General features: G+C 50.0%; 1 protein-coding gene across 1 annotated transcript in view; it reads left to right on the top strand.

Moving 5' to 3' along the window:
- Positions 1–24,458, top strand: part of LOC144675986 (aquaporin-1-like) — a 49,815-nt gene extending 25,357 nt beyond the window's left edge. The window contains exons 3-4 of the mRNA XM_078536503.1: positions 9,996–10,076; positions 24,220–24,458. Coding sequence (XP_078392629.1) covers positions 9,996–10,076; positions 24,220–24,399 — 261 coding nt within the window. The 3' untranslated portion in view covers positions 24,400–24,458. The remainder of the gene's footprint in view (positions 1–9,995; positions 10,077–24,219) is intronic.
- The last annotated feature ends 473 nt before the right edge of the window (positions 24,459–24,931 follow it).

Below are 24,931 nucleotides of genomic sequence, written 5' to 3' on the forward strand. Positions count from 1 at the left end.
ACGTAACCCCCTCACCACCCTCCCCCCGCCACTGTCCTCATTTCAACCGCAACCCCCCCCCTCACCTCCCCCCCCCACCTCGCCGTTTTCCTCACTTCCCCTGTCCGGAAGCGAGGAGAATGGGCAGGGGAGGGGATGGGGGCCACCGAGGCTTTGGGAGGCGCGACGACGATGATGATGTAAGTGGCTGGAGAAACCGGGCTCGCGCCAGCGGCGGGAGTCCGGAGCTGACTTCCTTCCCCCGTTCGTTTCCAGGTGTTATGGTGCTCGATAAACAGGTGGGGGAGGAAGGATTCGGAAAGGGTACGCTGGCGGGGTTAGATGACGGAGGGTGAGAGCGGGGCCCGTGTGAACCGTGAGCCTGACATGGAGCCTTTGGGCTGAATGGCCTGATTCTGTTCTGTAAATTGTGTGCGGATCCTAAAGGTTCAGGTGGATTTGATTTTTTTTTAAATGGGCTAGCACGAGGCAGATACAGTTAAATAAAGATGAACCATGAGATAACTCGTCTGGAACTAAAACCAGTGGCATGGAGAAGGTGGTGTGGCGGGGCCTGGTCATCCATGGGGACATGGGTTCAAATCCCAGCTGGTGGAATTTAAATTCAATTAATAAGCCCGGAGCTAATGTCAGTAATGGTGACCGTAGCAACTGGTTAACTAACTAAGAAATCTGCCAGCCTTACCTGGCCTGGATGTGACTCTTAACTGCCCTCTGAAATGGCCTGGTCTGGATGTGACTCTGAACTGCCCTCTGAAATGGCCTGGTCTGGATGTGACTCTGAACTGCCCTCTGAAATGGCCTGGTCTGGATGTGACTCTGAACTGCCCTCTGAAATGGCCTGGCCAGTTCAAGGGCCAATTAGGGTTGGGGAGGCAGTGACGTAGCGATGTTGTTACTCAGATTCCCACCACGGCAGAACTAAGAAGCCCAATGATGACCATAAAAAGTTGATTGTCGGAAAAGCCCAAACCCATCTGGTTCACTGAGACAAAAATTTTAGATCTTGAACTCCCTCCTCCATCCCCCACCCCCTTTCCGTTTCTTCCCCCTCCTTTTTGATTTTTCCAATAATTTATATAGCGTTTTCTTTTCCCACCTATTTCCATTATTTTTAAATGTATTTCCACCCATCGTTTATCTATACCTTTTATGCCCTTTTGGTCTTATTTCACCCCACCCCCACTAGGGCTATCTGTACCTTGCTTGTCCTGCTCTCTACTCTTAATTAGCACATTCTTTTAGATAATATCACCACCTTCAACACCTCTTTGTTCTTTTGTCTGTGATATCTTTTGGTTATCTCCTCCTATCACTGCTTGCTTGTCCCAACAACCCCCACCCCCCCTACCTGCTTCTCCTCCCCCACCCCCCCACCTTAAACCAGCTTATATTTCACCCCTCTCCTATTTTTACTTAGTTCTGTTGAAGGGTCATGAGGACTCGAAATGTTAACTGTGCTCCTCTCTGCCGATGCTGCCAGACCTGCTGAGTTTTTCCAGGTATTCCTGTTTCTGTTTTTGTTTTCCATCTGGTTCACCAATGCCCCTTTAGGGAAGGAAATCTGCTGTCCCTACCTGGTCTGGCCTACACATGACTCCAGAGCCACAGCGACGCTTCTTCCAAGTCAAATGGCCGAGCAAGCTACTCAACCCGAGGGATGGGCAATGAACGCTGGCCTAGCCAGCGATGCCCTACATCCCATGAAAGGAAAGTAACCTCTGGTTATGATGGAACATCGTCGAAACCATCAGCGATGGAGGGAAAATAAGATTCTGTTTTGCATCAAGAGAATTAGCATTGCTGCTGTGATTACCAATTTACTGGTGCCCCTCACCCACTCCCCTCCCACCCCCAAATTTCAGGTAATCCATACAGCATTGGTCAGCGTATAGATTGGATGAAAACATCAAAGAAAATTGCTGCAGATCGGGCAATATCAAGTCAATGACTTTTCATCTCCACAGTTTTCATTGAATCACCGCATGTTACAGCACCCAAGGATTGCCATTCAGCCCATCGTGCCGGTGCTGAGCTACCCAATTAGCCCTGCTCCCCCGCTGGTTGCACAATAGCCCTACAAACCGTTTCCTTTTTGGAATGGATGTCCAATTCCCTTTCTGAGAGGGAGCTGTGGTTAGCACTGTCACAGTGGGAGGCTCGCCCCCCCCACTCGCGGAGAAACCCTCCACCAGCACCTCGGCAGTCGAACGTTAGGGTCACATCACCATGTGCAGCTGGCCCTGCCTTTGCTTTAATGTTCACGCCCGTAGGATAAAAGTCCAGGCAGCGAGCTTACCATAGGGAGAACGGTGACCAATTCTGACTCATTGCCCCAGGGTCAGTTTTGCCCCAGTAAACACACATTCCACAATTCCGCAGGGTTTATCAGCCAACTCGGGGAGGGCCTGATTGGCTGGGAGGTATTAGGGGAGGGGAGCTGTGAGTAGAGGCAAGAGACACCTGGGAAAAAAAGGGGGACTGATCCAGTAATTAGGGGATTTGGGGGAAGAGGACCGCTAACATGGGGGATTGGGGTAGGGGCATCAGTAAATGGGGTGATTGGGGTAGGGGCATCAGTAAATGGGGTGATTGGGGTAGGGGCATCAGTAAATGGGGTGATTGGGGGAGAGGCATCAGTAAGTGGGGGTACTGGGGGAGGGGCATCAGTAAGTGGGGTGATTGGGAGAGAGGCATCAATAAATGGGGATTGGGGGAGGGGCATCAGTAAATGGGGGTTTGGGGAGGGGCATCAGTAAGTGGGGGGATTAGGGGACAGGCATCAGTAAATGGGGGATTAAGGGAGGGGTACCAGTAAATGGCGATTGGGGGAGGGGCATCAGCACATGTGGGAATTAAAAGAATGCACACCAGTGTGTGTTTTATTCTGTAGAAAAGGGAAGGGTGCTGACCTGACACAGGTCTTTATACTTACAAAGGGTTTTGGTAGGATAAACTTGGAGAAGATTATTTTATTTATAGGGTGGTGGGGTCTAGTCATTATATACCCAATAGGAATTCAGGCAAAACTCCTTTACCCAGAGAGTAATTAGAATGTGGAACTCTACCTCAAGGAATAGTTGAGACAAATGGGATAAGACCATAAGACCATAAGACATAGAAGCAGAAATTAGGCCATTTGGCCCATCGAGTCTGCTCCGCCATTCAATCATGGCTGATAAGTTTCTCAACCCCATTCTCCCACCTTCTCCCCGTAACCTTTGATCCCCTTAACAATCAAGAGCCTATCTATCTCCGTCTTAAATACACTCAATGACCAGGCCTCCACAGCCTTCTGTGGCAATGAATTCCATAGATTCACCACTCTTTGGCTAAAGAAGTTTCTCCTCATCTCTGTTCTAAAAGGTCTTCCCTTTACTCTGAGGCTGTGCCCTCGGGTCCTAGTCTCCCCTACTAATGGAAAAATCTTCCCCACGTTCATTCTATCCAGGCCTTTCAGTATTCTGTAAGTTTCAATCAGATCCCCCCTCATCCTTCTAAACTCCATCAAGTATAGACCCAGAGTCTTCAAACGTTCCTCATATGTTAAGCCTTTCATTCCTGGGATCATTCTCGTGAACCTCCTCTGGACCCTCTCCAGGGCCAGAACATCCTTCCTGAGATACGGGGCCCAAAATTGATCACAATATTCTAAATGTGGTCTGACCAGATCCTTATAAAGCCTCAGCAGCACATCCCTGCTTTTATATTCTAGTCCTCTCAAAATAAATGCCAACATTGCATTTGCCTTCCTAACTACCGACTCAATCTGCAAGTTAACCTTAAGAGAATCCTGGACTAGGACTCCCAAGTCCCTTTGCACTCCAGATTTCTGAATTCTCTCCCCATTTAGAAAATAGTCTATGCCTCTATTCTTCCTACCAAAGTGCATGATCTCACACTTCCCCACGTTGTATTCCATCTGCCACTTCTTTGCCCATTCTCCTAACCTGTCCAAATCCTTCTGCAGCCTCCCCGCCTCCTCAATACTACCTGTCCCTCCACCTATCTTTGTATCATCTGCAAACTTAGCCAGGATGCCCTCAGTTCCTTCATCTAGATCATTAATGTATAAAGTGAAAAGTTGTGGTCCCAACACTGACCCCTGCGGAACTCCACTAGTCACCAGCTGCCATCCTGAGAAGGATCTCCTTATCCCCACTCTCTGCCTCCTGCCAGACAGCCAATCTTCTATCCATGCTAGTACCTTGCCTATAACACCATGGGCTCTTATCTTACTGAGCAGCCTCCTGTGCGGCACCTTGTCAAAGGCCTTCTGGAAGTCCAAGTAGATAACATCCATTGGCTCTCCTTTGTCTAACCTACTCGTTACCTCCTCAAAGAATTCTAACAGATTTATCAGGCATGACCTCCCCTTGATGAAACCATGCTGACTTTGCCCTATTTTACCATGCACTTCCAAGTATCCTGAAATCTCATCCTTAATAATGGACTCTAAAATCTTACCAACGACCGAGGTCAGGCTAATCAGCCTGTAATTTCCCGTCTTTTGCCTCACTCCCTTCTTAAACAGGGGGGTTACATTAGTGATTTTCCAGTCCTCTGGGACCCTCCCTGACTCGAGTGATTCTTGAAAGATCACCACTAACGCCTCCACTATCTCTTTAGCTATCTCCTTCAGAACTCTGGGGTGTAATCCATCTGGTCCAGGTGATTTATCCACCTTCAGACCTTTCAGTTTTCCTAGCACCTTCTCCTTGGTAATGGCCACCATACTCACCTCTGCCCCCCTGACTCTCTTCAACTTTGGGGATGTTACTCGTGTCTTCCACCATGAAGACTGACGCAAAGTACCTATTCAGTTCCTCCGCCATTTCTTTGTTCCCCACTACTACTTCTCCAGCGTCATTTTCCAGCGGCCCAATGTCCACTTTTGCCTCTCTCTTACCCTTTATATATCTAAAGAAACTCTTGCAATCGTCTTTTATATTACTGGCTACTTTACCCTCATATTTAATCTTCTCCCTCCTTATTTCTTTTTTAGTTGTCCTCTGGTGGTCTTTGTAGGCTTCCCAATCCCCTGGTTTCCCACTGCTCTTCGCCGCATTGTATGCTTTCTCTTTAGCTTTTAAGCTGTCCCTGACTTCCCTTGTCAGCCATGGGTGCCTCGTCCTCCCTTTAGTATGCTTCTTCTTCCTAGGGATGAATTTTTGCTGTGTCTCCCAAATTACTCCCAGAAACTCCTGCCATTGCTGTTCCACTGTCTTTCCTGCTAGGCTCACCTCCCAGTCGATTCTAGATGCACTTAAAGGAAGATGATTATGTGTATGAGCGAGAGAAAGGAATAGCAGGATACACCGATTTAGTGAGGTGAAGTAGTGTTGAAGGAGGCATGTGTGGATCATAAACCCTCATGTTTGTAAACAGTGAAAGGCTGTTTTCTCTGTTGTAAAATTCTATCTAACCTGTTTCCACCATCCATTACAGCTGTGAGAGTTTTAATAAAGCTCCTCGTTTTCCTAGATCTATTATCTGATCATGATTTTATTCCATTCAGGGTACACACTCCTTTCAGTTCCTGCTTGCTCCAGAAAATAAAGCTTATAGCTTTATATTTGCCTTCATTTCACTGCATCTGCCACTTATTGGCCCAGTTTGATTTTTTTTTCCAATGGAATATAGAAACAGGGGAAGGTCACTCAGCCTCATGAGCCAGATATCTGTGATTGGGCAGTGTCACAGATGTGGGTTTTAAACTAAGTAGTTGGGAGAAGGGATCAAAGGTGGGCAGATGTGGTATATCAATGAGTAGAGACAAGTTAAGAGAGGAAGACATTAATATGGGAAATTATAAACAGACCATGACAGGAAGGAACAGAGAGTACAAGTCTCAGAGTACATCAACAGATAAGGCCAGGGGTTGCAAAAATAATAAAAGGACAAAACTTAAAGTTCAGTATTTGAATGCACATAGCATTTGGAACAAAGCACGAGCTGATAGTGAAAATAGAGATAAAAAGTATGATGTACTGGCCATTATAGAGACATTGCTGCAGGATGGCAAAAATCGGAACCTTAATATTGAAGAGTATGTGACTTTTAGGAAAGATAGGAAGTTAGGAAAAGGTGGAGGGGTGGCTCTGTTAACTAAAGATGACATTAGCACAATAGAGGAGGGTGATCTAAGTTCAGAAAATGAGGATGTAGCAGTGGTTTGGGTTGAGATGAGGAATGATAAAGGCAAGAAGTCACTTGTGGGTGTGGCATACAGGCCCCCTAACAGTAATCACACGGTAGGACAGGACATCCAAGAGCTTTTCATAAAGGTACACAATTATCGTGGAGGTTTTTAATCTACATATAGACTGGAACAACCTGATGAGCAAAGGTAGCCTAGATAATGACCTCATAGAACGTTTTTGAGATAATTTGTTAGATCAGCATGTTCTGGAGCCAACCAAGGAGCAGGCTATATTAGACCTGCTAATGTGCAACGAGATAGAATGAATTAATAACCTCATATTGAAGGTGCCCCTAGGTAGCAGTGATCATAATATGATAGAATTTTACGTTGTTTGAGGGAGAGAAGAGTGGGTCCAAGACTAGTATTTTAAACTTAAATAAAGACAATTGTGAGGGTATGAAAGTAGAATTAGTGAAATTGGACTGGCAATTTATGTTAGGGGATGGGTCAATAGAGATGCAATGGCAGACTTTTAAGGGGATATTTCAGAATACACTGAATAGATACATTCCAATGAGAAAGTAAAATTCCAAGGGGAGGACCCACCATCCATGGTTAAATAAAAAAATTAAAGATAGTATCAAGCTTCAAGAAAAAACATATAATTTTGCAAAGATGAGTGGCAAGACAGAATATAAAAAACAGCAAAAAATGACTAAAATATTTACAAGGAGGGAAAAATTATACTATGGGAGAAAGATAGAAATATAAAGACAGATGGCAAGAGTTTCTAGAGATATTTTAAAAAAGAGTTAACAAAGTGAGCATTGGTCCTATAGAAAATGTGTCTGGGGAATTAATAATGGAAGATATGAAGACGGAAGATGAATTAAACAAATATTTTGCATTGGTCTTCACTATAGGGGACACAAGTAACGTCCCAGAAATAGCTATAAATCCGGAATTGGAATGGAGGGAGGAACTCAAGAAAATTACAATCACCAGGGAAGTGGTACTTAGCAAATTATTGGAACTGTGGGCTGACAAGTCCTTGGGTCCTGATGGATTTCATCCTAGGTTTTAAAAGAAGTGGCTAGTGAGATAGTTGATGTGTTGATTTCAATTTTCCAAAATTCGGTAGATCTGGGGAAAGTTCTACTAGATCGGAAAATAACAGATGTAACTCTTTTATTCCCAAAGGGAGGGAGACAGAAAGCAGGAAACTATAGGCCAGTTAGACTAACAGGAAACTGTTAGAAGCTATTATTTTTATTAACGATGTTATAGCAGGACACTTAGGAAAAGCCAAGGCAATCAGGCTGAGTCAACATGGTTTTGTGAAAGGGAAATTATGTTTAACCAATTTATTGGGGTTCTTTGAAGGAGTCACATGTGCTGTGGATAAAAGGGATAAATGGATGTACTGTACTTAAATTTTCAGAAGGCATTTGACAAGCTTATTGCAGAAAATAAAAGCTCATGGTGTAGGGGGTAACATATTGGCATGGATAGAAGTTTGGCTAGCTACCAGGAAACAGAGAGTAGGCATAACTGGGTCATTTTTGGGTTGGCAAGGTGTAACGAGTGGTGTGCCACAGGGATCAGTGCTGGGGCCTCAACTCTTTACAATTTATATAAAAGATTTGGATGAAGGAACCAATGGTATGGTTGCTAAACTTTCTGTTGGCGCAAAGATAAGTAGGAAAGTAAGTTGTGAAGAGGATATAGATAGGCTAGGCGAGTGGGGAAAGATCTGGCAAATGGAATATAATGTGGAGGAAAATGTGAGGTTGTCTGTTTAGGCAGGTTGGATAAAAAAGCATGTTTTCTAAATGGTGAGAGATTGCAGAGCTCTGAGACGCAGAGGGATCTGGGTGCCCTAGTGCAAAAATCGCAAAAGGTTAGCATGTAGGTACAGCAAGTAATTAGCAAAGCTAATAGAATGTTATTGTTTATTATGAGGGGAATTGATTACAAAAGTAGGAGGGCTAGCCTTCAGTTGTGCAGGGCATTGGTGAGACCACATCTGGGGTACTGTGTTCAGTATTGTCTCTTTACTTAAGAAAAGATGTAAATGCTTTGGAAGCAGTTCAGAGAAGGTTTACTAGATTAATACCTTGAGCGGGTGGGTTGTCTTATGAGGCAAGTTTGGACAGGCTAGGCTTGTATCCGCTGGAGTTTAGAAGAGTAAGAGGTGACCTGATTGAATCAACTAAGATCCTGAGGGGTCTTGACAGGGTGGATGTGAAGAGGATGTTTCCTCTTGTGGGAGAACCTAGTTCTAGGGGCCACTCTTTAAAAATAATGGGTCGCTCCTTTAAGACAGATGTAAGGAAAACATTTTTTTCTCTCAGAGGGTTGTGAGGCTTTTGAATTTTCCTCCTCAAAATGTGGTGAGGCAGAGACTTTGACTATCTGGAAGGCAGAGGTAGATAGATTCTTGATAGGCAAAGGGGGTTGAAAGGTTATTGGGGGTAGCAGGAATGTGAAGTTGAGGTTAAAATGAGATCAGCCATGATCTTATCGAATGGCAGAGCTGAGTGGTCTATTCCTGCTCCTAATTTGTATGTTCCTATGTAATACCGCTATTCAAGAAGGGGGTGAAATAGAAAGCAAGGAATGATAGGCCAGTTAGTCTAACACCTGTCATTGATAAAATGCTAGGATCCATTATTAAGGAGGTAGTAGCAGGACATTTAGAAAATCACAATACAATCAGGCAGAGTCAACATGGTTTTGTGAAAGGGAAATCACATTTGACAATTTTATTAGAATTCCTTGAGGATGTAACAAGCAGGGTAGATAAAGGGGAACCAGTAGATGTAGAGTATTTGGATTTCCAAAAGGCATTTGACAATGTGCCACATGAAGGATTACTAGAGAAGAATAAGAGCCCATGGTTTTGGGGGTGATATATTAGCATGGATAGAACATTGACTAACTAACAGGAAACAGAGTTGGGATAAATGGGTCATTTTCAGGATGGCAAACATTAACTAGTGGAGTGCCGGAGGGATCAGCTAACTAATTATGATCTATACTAATGACTTGGGTGAGGGGACCAACTGCATTGCAGCCAAATTTGCTGATGATTCAAAGACATGTAGGAGAGCAAGCTGTGAGGAAGACACAAAGAATTTGTAAAGGGATGTAGATAGGTTAAGTGATTGGCCAGAAGTTTGGCAGATGGAGTATAATATGGAGAAATGTGACTCTACAGGGCACTTGAGAGACCACACCGGGAGTACCACACATAGTTTTATTTGAGGAGGAATATACTTGCATTGGAGGCAGTTCAGAGGGAAGCTTCACTAGGTTGATTCCTGAATGAAGGTGTTGTCTTATGAAGAAAGGTTGTGCAGGTTGGGCCTATACTCATTGGAGTTGAGAAGAATGAGAGGCGATCTTATTGAAACAAGATTCTGAGGTGGCTTGACAAAGTGGATGTTGAGAGGATGCCTCCCATTGTGGGCGAATCTGGAACCAGGGAGCACAGTTTGAAAATAAGGGGTCTCCCATTTAAGACAGGGATGAGGAGGAATTTCTTCTCTCAGATGGTCGTTAGTGTTTGGAATTCTCTCCCACAGAGAGCAGTAGAGGCTGGGTCATTGAATGTATTGAAGGCCTGGTTCGACAGGTTTTTGATTGACAAGGGGGTCAAGGGTTGTGGGCGGCAGACAGGAAGGTGGAGTTAAGGCCGCAGTCAGATTAGCCACGATCGTATTGAATGGCAGAGCAGGCCCGATGGGCCAAATGGCCTACTCCTGCTCCTATTTCTCATGTTCTTATGTCAGTGGGGAAACGTTCGCTGAGGTTATCTAATGCCTGTGTTGTTACCTTCTCTCCTTAGATTGGCTTCACCGGATGTGGGATGAATCCTGCCCGGTCCTTCGGGCCGGCTGTCATTACTGGCGACTTCAAGGATCACTGGGTGAGTTGGTGGCTATCAAATCAATATTTTGTCAGGCAGAGCCTGACACCGGGCCTGCACACAGGCCTTGTCTCAGTGGGTAGCGACCCTTCGTACTGAGACAGAAGCTTGTGCCTTCAAACCCATAGACGTGAACACAAAACCCAGGCTGCCATCCCAGTGCAGCACTGTCAGAGGTGCTGTCTTTCAGATCAGACGTTCAGCCAAGCCCCCCACCTCCCCCCCCGCCCCATCTTCCCTCTCAGGCAGACCTAGAAGATTCCAATGGCCTATTTTTGAAGGGGAGCAGGAGAGTTACCCCCGCTGTCCTGGCGGGGGGTCAATGATTACCCATCATCCAACATCACTAAAAGAAATGATCTGGTGATTATCGCATCACTGCTTGTGGGATCCCGCTGTGCGCAAATTGGCTGCTGCATTTCCTATGCTCGTTCCCCAGGGCTCAGTGTTGGGATCCTCGCTTTTCCCGACATATATATTAATGACCTGGAAGTTGGTGTACAGAGCAGAATTTTGACATTTGCAGATGATATGTAATTTGGAAATACTGTAAGCTGTGAGGGGGACGGTGTAGAACTTCAAAGGGACATAGACAAGTTGGTGGAATGGGTGGAGAGCTGGCAGATAAAGTTCAGTGTGGAGAGACGTGAAGTGATTCATTTTGGTAGGAAGAACAAGGAGAGACAATGTAAAATAAAGGGTACAACTCTAAAGGGCATGCAGGAGCGGAGGGTGTATATGTGCATAAATTATTGAAGGTGGCAGGACATGTTGGGACTGCAGTTAATAAAACATACAGTATCCTTAGCTTTATTAAAAGGGGCCTAGAGTACAAGAGCAAGGAGGTTATATTGAACCTGTATAAAACACTGGTTTGACCTCAACTGGAGTACTGCATCCAGTTTTGGGCGCTGCGCTTGAGGAAGGATGTGAAAGCTTTGGAGAGAGAAAGCGCAGAAAAGATTCACGAGAATGGGTCCAGCAATGAGGAACTTCAGTTACGTAGACAGATGGGAGAAGTTGGGGCTGTTTTTTGTCCACGGAGGAGGGAAGGCTGAGAGGAGGTTTGATAGTGGGATTCAAAATCATGAGGAGTCTGGACAGAGTAGAAAGAGAGAGAAACTGTTTCTACTCGTGGAATGATTGAAAGCGAGAGGGCTCAGATTTAAAGGAACTTGTGAAAGGAGCCAAAGCGAAATGAGGTATAAGGTTTTCACGCAGCGAGGGGTTAGGGTCTGGAATGCCCTGCCTGAGAGCGTTGGTGGAGGCAGGTTCAATCAAAGCATTCCGAAGGGAGTTAGGCAAGGAAGGGAAAGGAAGAATGTGCAGGGTTATAGGGAGAAGGTGGGGGAATGGTGCCAAGGGCAACATTTTCCCCCTGTCGGTGGGGTATGTGCGGGAGCGGGCGTGAGTGGGCGGGTTTCTGATTGGCACCCCCGGGTTGGGGGCGTGCCGCCATTTTACCCGCCAGGGAGCGCTATCCCTGTGCACTGGGAGTGCGCTCTTTCGCGCATGCGCACGACAGAGCGCACAGACATCCCTGAGGCTCAGCGCTGCCTCAGGGAGATCGGCTCAGATTTGAAACATTAAATAAAGATGAGAGAAAGATTCCGCTGCTGCGTCCCCTCATGTGACACTGTCACACGAGTTGGGACATCTCCATAACTTTTATTTTGAAATATTCCGAGATTTTTTAATCACTCGTGAGACCTCATCCCGCCCGTGGATGAGGTTCCATGCTTTCTCTGAAGCCCGCCAGGGCTCCCGGCCTGCCCGCTAACCTTAAGGTTGGACGGGCAGGTCCATTAATGGTTTCAATTAGTTTTTTAATGGCCTCAATAGGCCATTAATAGGCCGTTGTTGACCTGAAAATCTAAATGACGCGGGGTGACTTCGGGACACACGCCCGACGTCACCCTGGGTCATTTTACGCGTCGGCGGGCAGGCCCCGCCCCCGCTCGCCGAACAGAAGATTCTGCCCGAAGTGAATCGCTCGTTCGGAGAGTCGGCGCAGATGCGATGGGCTGAATGGCTTCCTCCTGCGCTGTAACAATCCTGTGATCCAGTGACAACACTTCCTTTTGTAACTGATGGGATTGTGAAGTTTGGGACGTCTCGAGTGTGTGAAAGGCGTGAAGTAAACGCAAAGCCCTTCCTTATTTTTCCCTTTGAGTAGATATTCCTCCTTGGAATTCACCCAGTCCCTTGTAGAGGGGAGGGGGCAATTTCTCGAATTTTAGACTCACAGACGTTTACAGCACAGAAGGAGGCCATTCGGCCCATTGTGTCCGCACCGGTCAACAAAGACCTGACTGCACTAATCCCATTTTCCAGCGCTTGGCCCATAGCTAAATACTTCTTATATGTTACGAGAGTTTCTGTCTCAACCATCCTTTCAGGCAGTGAGTTCCAGACTCCCACTGCCCTCTGGGTGAAAAAATTTCTCCTCAACTCCCCTCTTAGCTTTATACCTCTTACCTTAAATCTATGCCCCCTGGTTATTGACCCCTCTACTAATGGAAAAAGTGCCTTCCTATCCACCCTATCTATGCCCCTCATAATCTTATACACCTCTACCAGGTCCCCTCTCAACCTTCGCTGCTCCAAGGAAAACAGCCCCAGGCTATCCAATCTTTCCTCATAGCTCAGACCCTCCAGCCCAGGCAGCATCCTGGTAAATCTCCTCTGCACCCTCCCCAATGCAATCACATCCTTCCTATAATGTGGTGACCAGAACTGCACACAGTACTTCAGTTGTGGCCTAACCAGCATTTTATACAGTTCCAGCATAACCTCCCTGCTCTTGTATTCTATACCTTGGCTAATAAAGGCAAGTATCCCATTTGCCTTCTTAACCACCTTATCTACCTGCCCTGCTACCTTCAGGGATCTGTGGATATACAAACCAAGATCCCTCTGATCTTCAGTACATTCCAGGGTCCTACCATTCATAGTGTAATCCGTTGCCTTGTTTGCCCTCCCCAAGTGCATTACCTCACACTTTTCCGAGTTGAATTCCATTTGCCACTATTCTGCCCACCTGACCATTGATAGCCTCCTGCAGTTTACGGCTACCCTCCTCACTATTTTCCACCCTACCAGTTTTTGTGTCATCTGCTAACTTCTTGATCATACCTCCTACATTTAAGTCCAAATCATTTATGTACACCACAAACAGCAAGGGCCCCAGCACCGAGCCCTGTGGAACCCCACTGGAAACAGACTTCCAGTCACAGAAACTTCCCTCTATCTTCGCCCTCTGCTTCCTGCCTCTCAGCCGATTTTGGATCCAACGTGCCATTTTGCCTTGGATCCCATGGGCTCTTACTTCCTTGACCAGTCTGCCATGAGGGACCTGATCAAAAGCCTTGCCTTTTCTGCAGCCAGTGGGACATCTGGCTCTCACCAGGAGTGCGGTGGAAGGTTGGACGCAGGGTGTCCATTGCTTTGTGACCACTTCTTTCACCTGATTGGGCAAATCACACGAGCAGGCTCCCAGATGTTCAGTTTGGTGGGTTATGCTCTTGACCCTGCAATATGATATTGGGACAGTTGAGAGGGCTCTGTGTGAGACATTTCTTCATGTGGGAAATCCGGGCAGCCAGTAGGCTGTGCATCTGGACTGCGTTTATTACAACAACAACTTGCATTGAGACAGCGCTGCCACTTAGTCAAATGTCCCAAGGCACTTGGCAAGAGCATCTTCAAATCAGATTTGACACTGAACTACATGGGACATAATAAGACAGGTGACCTTAGGTTTTACAGAGCATCTTAAAGGAGGGGAGAGGCGGAGAGGGTTAGGGAGGGAATCCCAGTGCTTAACCTAGGCAGCTGAAGGCATGGCCGCTAATGGTGGAGTGATTAACGTTGGGAATGTTCAAGGCTGCAGAATTAGAGGAGCGTAGATATCTTGGAGAGTTGTGGGGCAGGAGGAGGTTGCAGAGATAGGGAGAGATACTCCTTCACCCACAGCTATACCTTTACAGATATATACAGATCCATAAGGATAATACAAGTTACAAAAGCTATCTTATACTCTGATGTCCACAGTAAGCACACAGTTCATGTACCAATAGGCGACCTGTGGTCAGACACACCACACTCTGAAACCAAGTGACAGATGCCACCCCAGACAGATGCAATGGATCTCTCCTCAACTCCCCCAGACGCTTGTCACACTGTGAGCCAATCAGTCTCACTGAACTCCATCTTTCACACAAGGGTTTCCAATCTCAACTTTCCAAGAACTTGCCTTGGAATCTTCTCCCAAACTGATGCTTTCTCTCTCTCTCTCTCTGATCTCTTCTCTCTCTCTCACTGGGTCCTGATCTGATCCCTCTCTCTCTCTCACTCTCTCTGTTCTATCTCTCTGGTCTCTCTCTGGCCTCTCTATCCATCTGGTCTCCCTCTCTCTCTCTTTGGTCTCTCCTGGTCTCTCTTTCACTTTGGCCCCTCTCTCTAGTCTCTCTCTCTTGCTCTGGCCCCACTCTTCTCACTCTCGCTCTGTTCTCTCTCTGGTCTCTGTATCTGGTAACTCTCTCTCTCTCTCCTGGTCACTCCCTCTCTCTCTCTCTCTCCCTTTGATCTTCTCTCTCTCTCATTGGGTCCTGATCTGATCCCTCTCTCTCTCTCACTCTCTCTGTTCTCTCTCTCTGGTCTCTCTCTTTTCTCTGGTCTCTCTCTGGTCTCTCTTTCTCTTTGGTCCCTCTCTCTAGTCTCTCTCCCTGGCCTCTCTCTTGACTCTCTCTTTGGTCTCTCTCTCCCCAATTTCTCTCTCTAATCTCTTTTTTTCTCTCTCTTTGGTCTCTCTCTTGTCTCTCGCTCTGGTAACTCTCTCTCTCTCTGGTCTCTCTCTCTCTGGTCTTGCTCTAGTCCCTCTATCTCTCTGGTAACTCTCTCTCTCTAGTCTCCCTCTCTGTCTCTTCCTCTCTCTCTGGTAACTCTCTCTCTCTAGTCTCCCTCTCTCTCTCTCTCTCTCTGGTAACTCTCTCTCTAGTCTCCCTCTCTCTCTCTCTGGTAACTCTCTCTCTCTAGTCTCCCTCTCTCTCTCTCTCTCTCTCTCTGGTAACTCTCTCTAGTCTCCCTCTCTCTCTCTCTCTGGTAACTCTCTCTCTAGTCTCCCTCTCTCTCTCTCTCTCTCTGGTAACTCTCTCTCTCTAGTCTCCCTCTCTCTCTCTCTCTCTCTCTGTCTCTGGTAACTCTCTCTCTCCAGTCTCCCTCTCTCTCTCTCTCTCTCTCTCTGGTAACTCTCTCTCTCTAGTCTCCCTCTATCCCTCTCTCTCTCTCTCTGTTAACTCTCTTTCTCTCTGGTTTCTCTCTCTCTCCCTCGTTTCTCTCTCTGACCTCTCACTCTCTCTGGCCTCTCTGATTTCTAGTCTCTCTCTCTCTCTCTCTCTCTAGTCTCTTTCTCTCTCTGGTCTTTCTCTCTCTCTGATTTTTCTCTGGTCTCTCTTTGGACACAGTGTAGGAGTTCCTCAGGGTAGTGTCCTCGGCCCAACTATCTTCAGGTGCTTCATCAATGACCTTCCTTCCATCATAAGGTCAGAAGTGGGGATGTTCGCTGATGATTGCACAATGTTCAGCACCATTCGCAACTCTTCAGATACTGAAGCAGTCCATGTCCAAATGCAGCAAGACCTGGACAATATCCAGGCTTGAACTGACAAGCAGCAAGTAACATTCACGTCACACAAGTGCCAGGCAATGACCATCGCCAACAAGAGAGAATTTAACCATCACCCCTTGACATTCAATGGCATTACCATCGCTGAATCCCCAACTATCAATATCCTGGGGGTTACCATTGACCAGAAATTGAACTGGACTAGCCATATAAATACTGTGGCTACAACCGCAGGTCAGAGGTTAGGAATCATGCAACAAGTAACTCACCTCCTGACTCCCCAAAGCCTGTCCACCATCTACAAGGCACAAGTCAGGAGTGTGATGGAATACTCCCCACTTGCCTGGATGAGTGCAACTCCCACAACACTCAAGAAGCTCAACACCATCCAGGATAAAGCAGCCACTTGATTGTCACCAGATGGACTGTAGCAGGTCAAGAAAGAAGCTCACCAGCACCTTCTCAAGGGCAGTTAGGGATATGTAACAAATACTGGTCTATACAGCAACACTCACAAACCATGAAAGAATAAATGTCTTTCTGGTCTTATATTTTCAGTTCAGGGTTGGTTGGTGCATTCCCCAATGCAACCACTAGAGGGAGTACATTTGTAAACTAATTTCAAAAGGAGAGAAAATGCATCAACATTAACGTGTGCTCACACTCACACTGACACACTCACACTGACACTGACACACTCACACTGACACACTCACACTGACACTGACACACTCACACTCACACTAACACACTCACACTCACACTGACACACTCACACTCACACTGACACACACACCCACACTCACACTGACACACTCACACTGACACACTCACACTCACACTGACACACACACCCACACTCACACTGACACACACACTCACACTGACACACTCACACTCACACTGACACACTCACACTGACACACTCACAATCACACTGACACACTCACACTGACACACTCACACTCACACTGACACACTCACACTGACCCACACCTCACACTGACACACTCACACTGACACACTCACACTCACACTAACACTCACACTGACACACTCACACTGACACACTCACACTCACACTGACACACTCACACTGACACACTCACACTCACACTGACACACACACCCACACTCACACTGACACACTCACACTCACACTGACACACTCACACTGACACACTCACATTCACACTGACACACACACCCACACTCACACTGACACACACACCCACACTCACACTGACACACACACCCACACTCACACTGACAAACTCACACTCACACTGACACACATACCCACACTCACACTGACACACTCACACTGACACACACACCCACACTCACACTCACACTGACACACTCACACTGACACACACACCCACACTCACACTGACACACTCACACCCACACTGACACACACACCCACACTCACACTGACACACTCACACCCACACTGACACACTCACACTGACACACACACCCACACTCACACTGACACACTCACACCCACACTGACACACACACTGACACACTCACACCCACACTGACACACTCACACCCACACTGACACACCCACACTGACACACTCACACCCACACTGACACACTCACACCCACACTGACACACTCACACTGACACACTCACACCCACACTGACACACTCACACCCACACTGACACACCAACACTGACACACTCACACCCACACTGACACACTCACACCCACACTGACACACCCACACTGACACACTCACACTGACACACTCACACCCACACTGACACACTCACACTGACACACTCACACTGACACACTCACACCCACACTGACACACTCACACTGACACACTCACACCCACACTGACACACTCACACCCATACTGACACACCAACACTGACACACTCACACTCACACTGACACACTCACACTGACACACTCACACCCACACTGACACACTCACACTGACACACTCACACCCACACTGACACACTCACACTGACACACTCACACCCACACTGACACACTCACATTGACACACTCACACCCACACTGACACACCAACGCTGACACACTCACACTGACACACTCACACCCACACTGACACACTCACATTGACACACTCACACCCCACTCACACTGACTCACTCACACTGACACACGCACACTGACACACTCACACTGACACACTCACACCCACACTGACACACTCACACCCACACTGACACACCCAGACTGACACACTCACACTGACACACGCACACTGACACACTCACACTGACACATGCACACTGACACACTCACACTGACACACTCACACCCACACTGACACACTCACACTGACACATGCACACTGACACACTCACACTGACACACTCACACTGACACACTCACACCCACACTGACACACTCACACTGACACACGCACACTGACACACTCACACTGACACACTAACCCACACTGACACACACACCCACACTGACACACTCACACTGACACACGCAGACTGACACACTCACACCCACACTGACACACTCACACTGACACACACACCCACACTGACACTCACACTGACACAATCACACCCACACTGACACACCCACACTGACACACTCACACTGACGCACATACTGACACACTCACTGACACTCACACTGACACACACACTGACATACTCACTGATACACTCACTGACATACGCACACTGACACACCCACACTGACACACGCTCACTGACACCCACACTGACACACTCACTGACACACCCACAGAGACACACTCACACTGACACAGTCACTGACACTCACACTGGCACACACACTGACACACACTGACACACTGACACACACACTGACACGCTCATTGACACACTCACTGACACCCACGCTGACACACCCACACTGACACGCTCACTGACACCCACACTGACACACTCACTGATACACACACTGACACACTCACACTGACATGCACACTGACATACATTGATTCACACACTGACACACCCACACTGACATGCTCACTGACACCCACACTGATACAGTCACTCAGTCACACTGACACACTCACTCACACTGACACATACTGACACTGACACAAACCCACAATTTTTAAATTCATTTATGGGATGCGGGCATTTATTGCCCATCCCTAATTGCCCTTGAGAAGGTGGGGGTGAGCTGCCTTCTTGAACCGCTGCAGTCCATGTGGTGTAGGTACACATACAGTGCTGTTAGGGAGGGAGTTCCAGGATTTCGACCCAGTGTCACACTGATACACACACTGACACACTCGCACACTCACTGACACTCACACTGAGACCCACACTGATACACACACACTGACACACTCACTGACACCCACCCTGACACACTCACTGATACACTGACACACACACTCACAAACTTTTAAAAAATTCATTCACGAGGTGTGGGTGTCGCTGGCTGGGCCAGCATTTATTGTCCATCCTTAGTTGCCCTTGAGAAGGTGGGGGTGAGCTGCCTTCTTGAACCACTGCTGTCCCTGTGGTGTAGGTACACCCACAGTGCTGTTAGAGAGGGAGTTCCAGGATTTTGACCCAGAGTCACACTGATACACTCACTGATACACTCACTGATACACTGATACACTCACTGACACCCACGCTGACACCCACACTGACACACTCACTGATACACACACTGTCACACTGATACACTCACTGACACCCACGCTGACACCCACACTGACACACTCACTGATACACACACTGTCACACTGATACACACACTGTCACACTGGTACACACACTGTCACACTGATACACTCACTGACACCCACACTGACACCCACACTGACACACTCACTGATACACACACTGTCACACTGATACACTCACTGACACCCACACTGACACCCACACTGACACACTCACTGATACACACACTGTCACACTGATACACTCACTGACACCCACACTGACACACTCACTGATACACACACTGTCACACTGATACACTCACTGACACCCACACTGACACACTCACTGATACACACACTGTCACACTGATACACACACTGTCACACTGATACACTCACTGACACCCACACTGACACCCACACTGACACACTCACTGATACACACACTGTCACACTGATACACTCACTGACACCCACACTGACACACTCACTGACACACTCACTGATACACACACTGTCACACTGATACACACACTGTCACACTGATACACTCACTGACACCCACACTGACACCCACACTGACACACTCACTGATACACACACTGTCACACTGATACACTCACTGACACCCACACTGACACACTCACTGATACACACACTGTCACACTGATACACTCACTGACACCCACACTGACACACTCACTGACACACTGATACACTCACTGACACCCACACTGACACCGACACTGACACATTCACTGACACACTCACTGACACACTGATACACTCACTGACACCCACACTGACACCTACACTGACACACTCACTGACACACTCACTGATACACACACTGTCACACTGATACACTCACTGACACCCACGCTGACACACTCACTGATACACACACTGTCACACTGATACACTCACTGACACCCACACTGACACACTCACTGACACACTGATACACTCACTGACACCCACACTGACACCGACACTGACACATTCACTGACACACTCACTGACACACTGACACCCACACTGACACCTACACTGACACACTCACTGACACACTCACTGATACACACACTGTCACACTGATACACTCACTGACACCCACGCTGACACACTCACTGATACACACACTGTCACACTGATACACTCACTGACACCCACTGATACAACCACACTAACACACTCGCACTGACACACACACACTGATATACACATTGACACACTCACTCACACTGACACCCACACTGATACATACACAGGCACAGTCACCCACACTGACACGGTCACACACTCACATTCACACACTCACATACACCTACTCTCACTCACACTCACTCTGACCTAGCCAGAGATGCCCACATCCCATGAACGAGTACAAATAAACTCACTCACCCACACTCTCACTGTCATCGAGGGCAGCCGGGATCAGTAGGGATGTGCAAGGCTTGCCAGCTACCCGAACCCCCACCCCCACCCACAGCACCCCCCCAACCCCAAGGATTGCCCTGGAGTCTCCAGGAATGAGCATTAATCTCCCAGACACTCTCGGTGACCAAAATCATAGAGGCGTTAAAGGAAATGGTGTTTTGTTTCTCATTCTTGGCAGCATCTTTGTTAATGAATTGTAAAATTATTGGAGATGGGGTGTTTGACTGGGAGGGTGGTTGAAGGAGGGAGGTTACTGTTGTGTTTTTACAGTGAGTTTATTTGCAGTGTGCAGATATTAGGAGCTGTTGTCTGTTCTGCTGCTTAGAGCAAAAGTGACACTAAAACTGGAGCAGACGATACGCTCGTCGTTTCCCTCCTAGTGATGTGAACACAACATGTTCATCCTCTTAGAGGCACAACAGATACAGGAGACACATGAGGTATAGATCAGGCCAGAGTTGGCAACCCTGGGTGTACCCGATTGACACGTCACATTGGCTGGGTGGGTAACAGCGCCATCCAAAAAATCCTGCCCCACACTCTCATCCCCAAAGCAGACGCACTGACTCAGTTATCCTGCATTTTACACCGACGCCCAATGTCAAAGGTACCCCACACTCACCAAACTCTACCCCACACCCACCCTATTCTACCCTACACCCGCCCCACTCTACCCCACACCCACCCCGCTCTACCCCACACCCGCCCCGCTCTACCCCACACCCGCTCTACCCCACACTCACCCTATTCTACCCCACACCCACTCTACCCCACACCTGCTCTACACCACACACGCCCCACTCTACCCCACACCCACCCCGCTCTACCCCACACCCGCTCTACCCCACACTCACCCCGCTCTACCCCACACTCACCCTATTCTACCCCACACCCGCTCTACCCCACACCCACCCCGCTCTACCCCACACCCGCTCTACCCCACACCCACCTCGCTCTACCCCACACCAGCTCTACCCCACACTCACCCCGCTCTACCCCACATCCACTCTACCCCACACCCGCTCTACCCCACACCCACCCCGCTCTACCCCACACCTGCCCCGCTCAACCCCACACCCGCTCTACCCCACACTCACCCTATTGTACCCCACACCCACTCTACCCCACACCCGCCCCGCTCTACCCCACACCCGCTCTACCCCACACTCACCCTATTCTACCCCACACCCACTCTACCCCACACCTGCTCTACCCCACACCCGCCCCACTCTACCCCACACCCACCCCGCTCTACCCCACACCCGCTCTACCCCACACTCACCCCGCTCTACCCCACACCCGCTCTACCCCACACCTGCTCTACCCCACACCCAACCTGCTCTACCCCAGACCCACCCTACCCCACACACACCCCACTCTACCCCACACCCGCCTTACCCCACACCACCCCGCTCTACCCCACACCTGCCCCGCTCTATCCCACACCCACCCCACTCTACCCCACACCCACCCCGCTCTACCCCACACCCACTCCGCTCTACCCCACACCCACCCCGCTCTACCCCACACCCACCCCGCCCTACGCCACACCCACCCCGCTCTACCCCATACCCGCTCCAATCTACCCCACACCCACCCCGCCCTACGCCACACCCACCCCGCTCTAACCCACACCCGCTCTACCCCACACCCACTCCGCTCTACCCCACACCCGCTCTACCCCACACGCACCCCACTCTACCCCACACCCGCCTTACCCAACACCACCCCGCTCTACCGCACACCTGCCCCGCTCTACCCCACACCCACCCCGCTCTACCCCACACCCACCCCGCTCTACCCCACACCTGCCCCGCTCTACCCCACACCCACCCCGCTCTAACCCACACCCACCCCGCTCTACCCCACACCCGCCCCGCTCTACCCCACACCCACCCCGCTCTACCCCACACCTGCCCCACTCTACCCCACACCCAACCCTGTCTATCCCACACCCGCCCCGCTCTACCCCACACCCACCCCATTCTACCCCACACCCGCCCCACTCTACCCCACACCCACCCCTCTCTACCCCACACCCGCCCCACTCTACCCCACACCCAACCCTGTCTACCCCACACCCGCCCCGCTCTACCCCACACCCACCCCGCTCTACCCCACACCCACCCCGCTCTACCCCACACCAACCCCGCCCTACCCCACACCCACCCCGCTCTACCCCACACCAACCCCGCCCTACCCCACACCCACCCCGCTCTACCCCACACCCACCCCGCTCTATCCCCACACCCACTCCGCTCGACCCCACACCCGCCCTGCTTTACTCCACACCCACCCCCCTCTACCCCACACCCGCACTGCTCTACTCCACACCCACCCCACTCTACCCCACACCCGCACTGCTCTACTCCACACCCACCCCGCTCTACCCCACACCCGCTCTACCCCACACCCACCCCGCTCTACCCCACACCCGCCCTGCTCTACTCCACACCCACCCCCCTCTACCCCACACCCGCCCTGCTCTACTCCACACCCACCCCGCCCTACCCCACACCCACCCCGCACTACCCCACACTCACCCTGCTACCCCACACCCACCCCACTCTACCCCACACCCACCCCGCTCTACCCCACACCCACCCCACCCTACCCCACACCCACTCCGCTCTACCCCACACCCACCCCGCCCTACCCCACACCCACCCCGCCCTACCCCACACACACCCCGCTCTACCCCTCACCCGCCCCGCTCTACCCCACACCCACCCCGCTCTACCCCACACCCACCCTGCTACCCCACCCCCACCCCACTCTACCCCACACCCACCCCGCTCTACCCCACACCCGCCCCACTCTACCCCACACCCGCTCTACCCCAGACCCAGCCCTCTCTACCCCACACACACCCTGCTCTACCCCACACCCGCCCCGCTCTACCCCACACCCACCCCGCTCTACCCCACACCTGCCTTACCCCACACCTGCGCCGCTCTACCCCACACCCACCCCGCTCTACCCCACACCCGCCCCGCTCTACCCCACACTCGCCCCGCTCTACCGCACACCTGCCCCGCTCTACCCCACACCCGCCCCGCTCTACCCCACACCCGCCCCGCTCTACCCCACACCTGCCTTACCCCACACCTGCCCCGCTCTACCCCACACCCACCCCACTCTACCCCTCACCTGCCCCGCTCTACCCCACACCCGCCCCTCTCTATCCCACACCCACCCCACTCTACCCCACACCCGCCCCGCTCTACCCCACACCCACCCTGCTCTACCCCACACCCGCCCCGCTCTACCCCACACCCGCCCCCCAGACCCGCCCAGATGTACCCCGCCACCTGCCAACTGCTTCCCAAATCCCTTCCCCATCCTGGAATGGGGCATCCCTGTTCTCTCGGTGATCTCTGTGTTATTTCATTATTCCTCCAGTTGTACTGGGTGGGCCCCATGATCGGAGGAGTGGCCGCCGCCCTGTTCTACGACTACCTGCTCGCCCCCCGCTTCAGCGACCTGTCCGAGCGGCTCAAGGTGCTGACCAGCGGCCAGATCGAGGAGTACGACGTGGAGGCAGAGGAGGACAGCGCCAGGATGGAGATGAAGCCAAAATAAAACCGAGGAAGGAAAATAAAGGAGCTGGGAGCCACCCATCGGCGGAGAGAGAAACCAAAATAAAAACCACACGAATGGGCCCTGGGGTCAGGGTTGGGGGGGAGGGGGTTTCTCATCTCTGTCTGTGTCAGCTCCGCACTTTCCCGGGTGGTAAATGTTGGGATAATGGATGTAGAATTGAAGAGCTACCCCTTTTTAACCTCTACCTTTAAACCTCAGAGGCTCGAGCACAAAATCTAGGCGGTCCCTCAACCCGCCCTACTGACGGAGTGCTGCACTGCTGTGGGGGCGGGGGGGGGAATGCCGTCCTTTGGATGAGGCTTCAAATCCGGGCCCTGATTGCGGTCACCATGGATACAGCACCACCGGAGGCCACTTGGCCCACCCTGCTTCTGCCAGCTCTTTGGAGGAGCTATCCAATTAGACCACGCGCCTTCCCGCACCCCCCCCACCATATCCCTGCGTCTCTCTCTCTCTCTCTCTCCTCTTCGAGCGTTTATCCAATTCCCTTCCGAGGCCCTATTGCATCTGC

This window comes from Cetorhinus maximus, chromosome 3 (genome assembly GCF_964194155.1).
Source record: "Cetorhinus maximus chromosome 3, sCetMax3.hap1.1, whole genome shotgun sequence".
Taxonomy (NCBI): domain Eukaryota; kingdom Metazoa; phylum Chordata; class Chondrichthyes; order Lamniformes; family Cetorhinidae; genus Cetorhinus; species Cetorhinus maximus.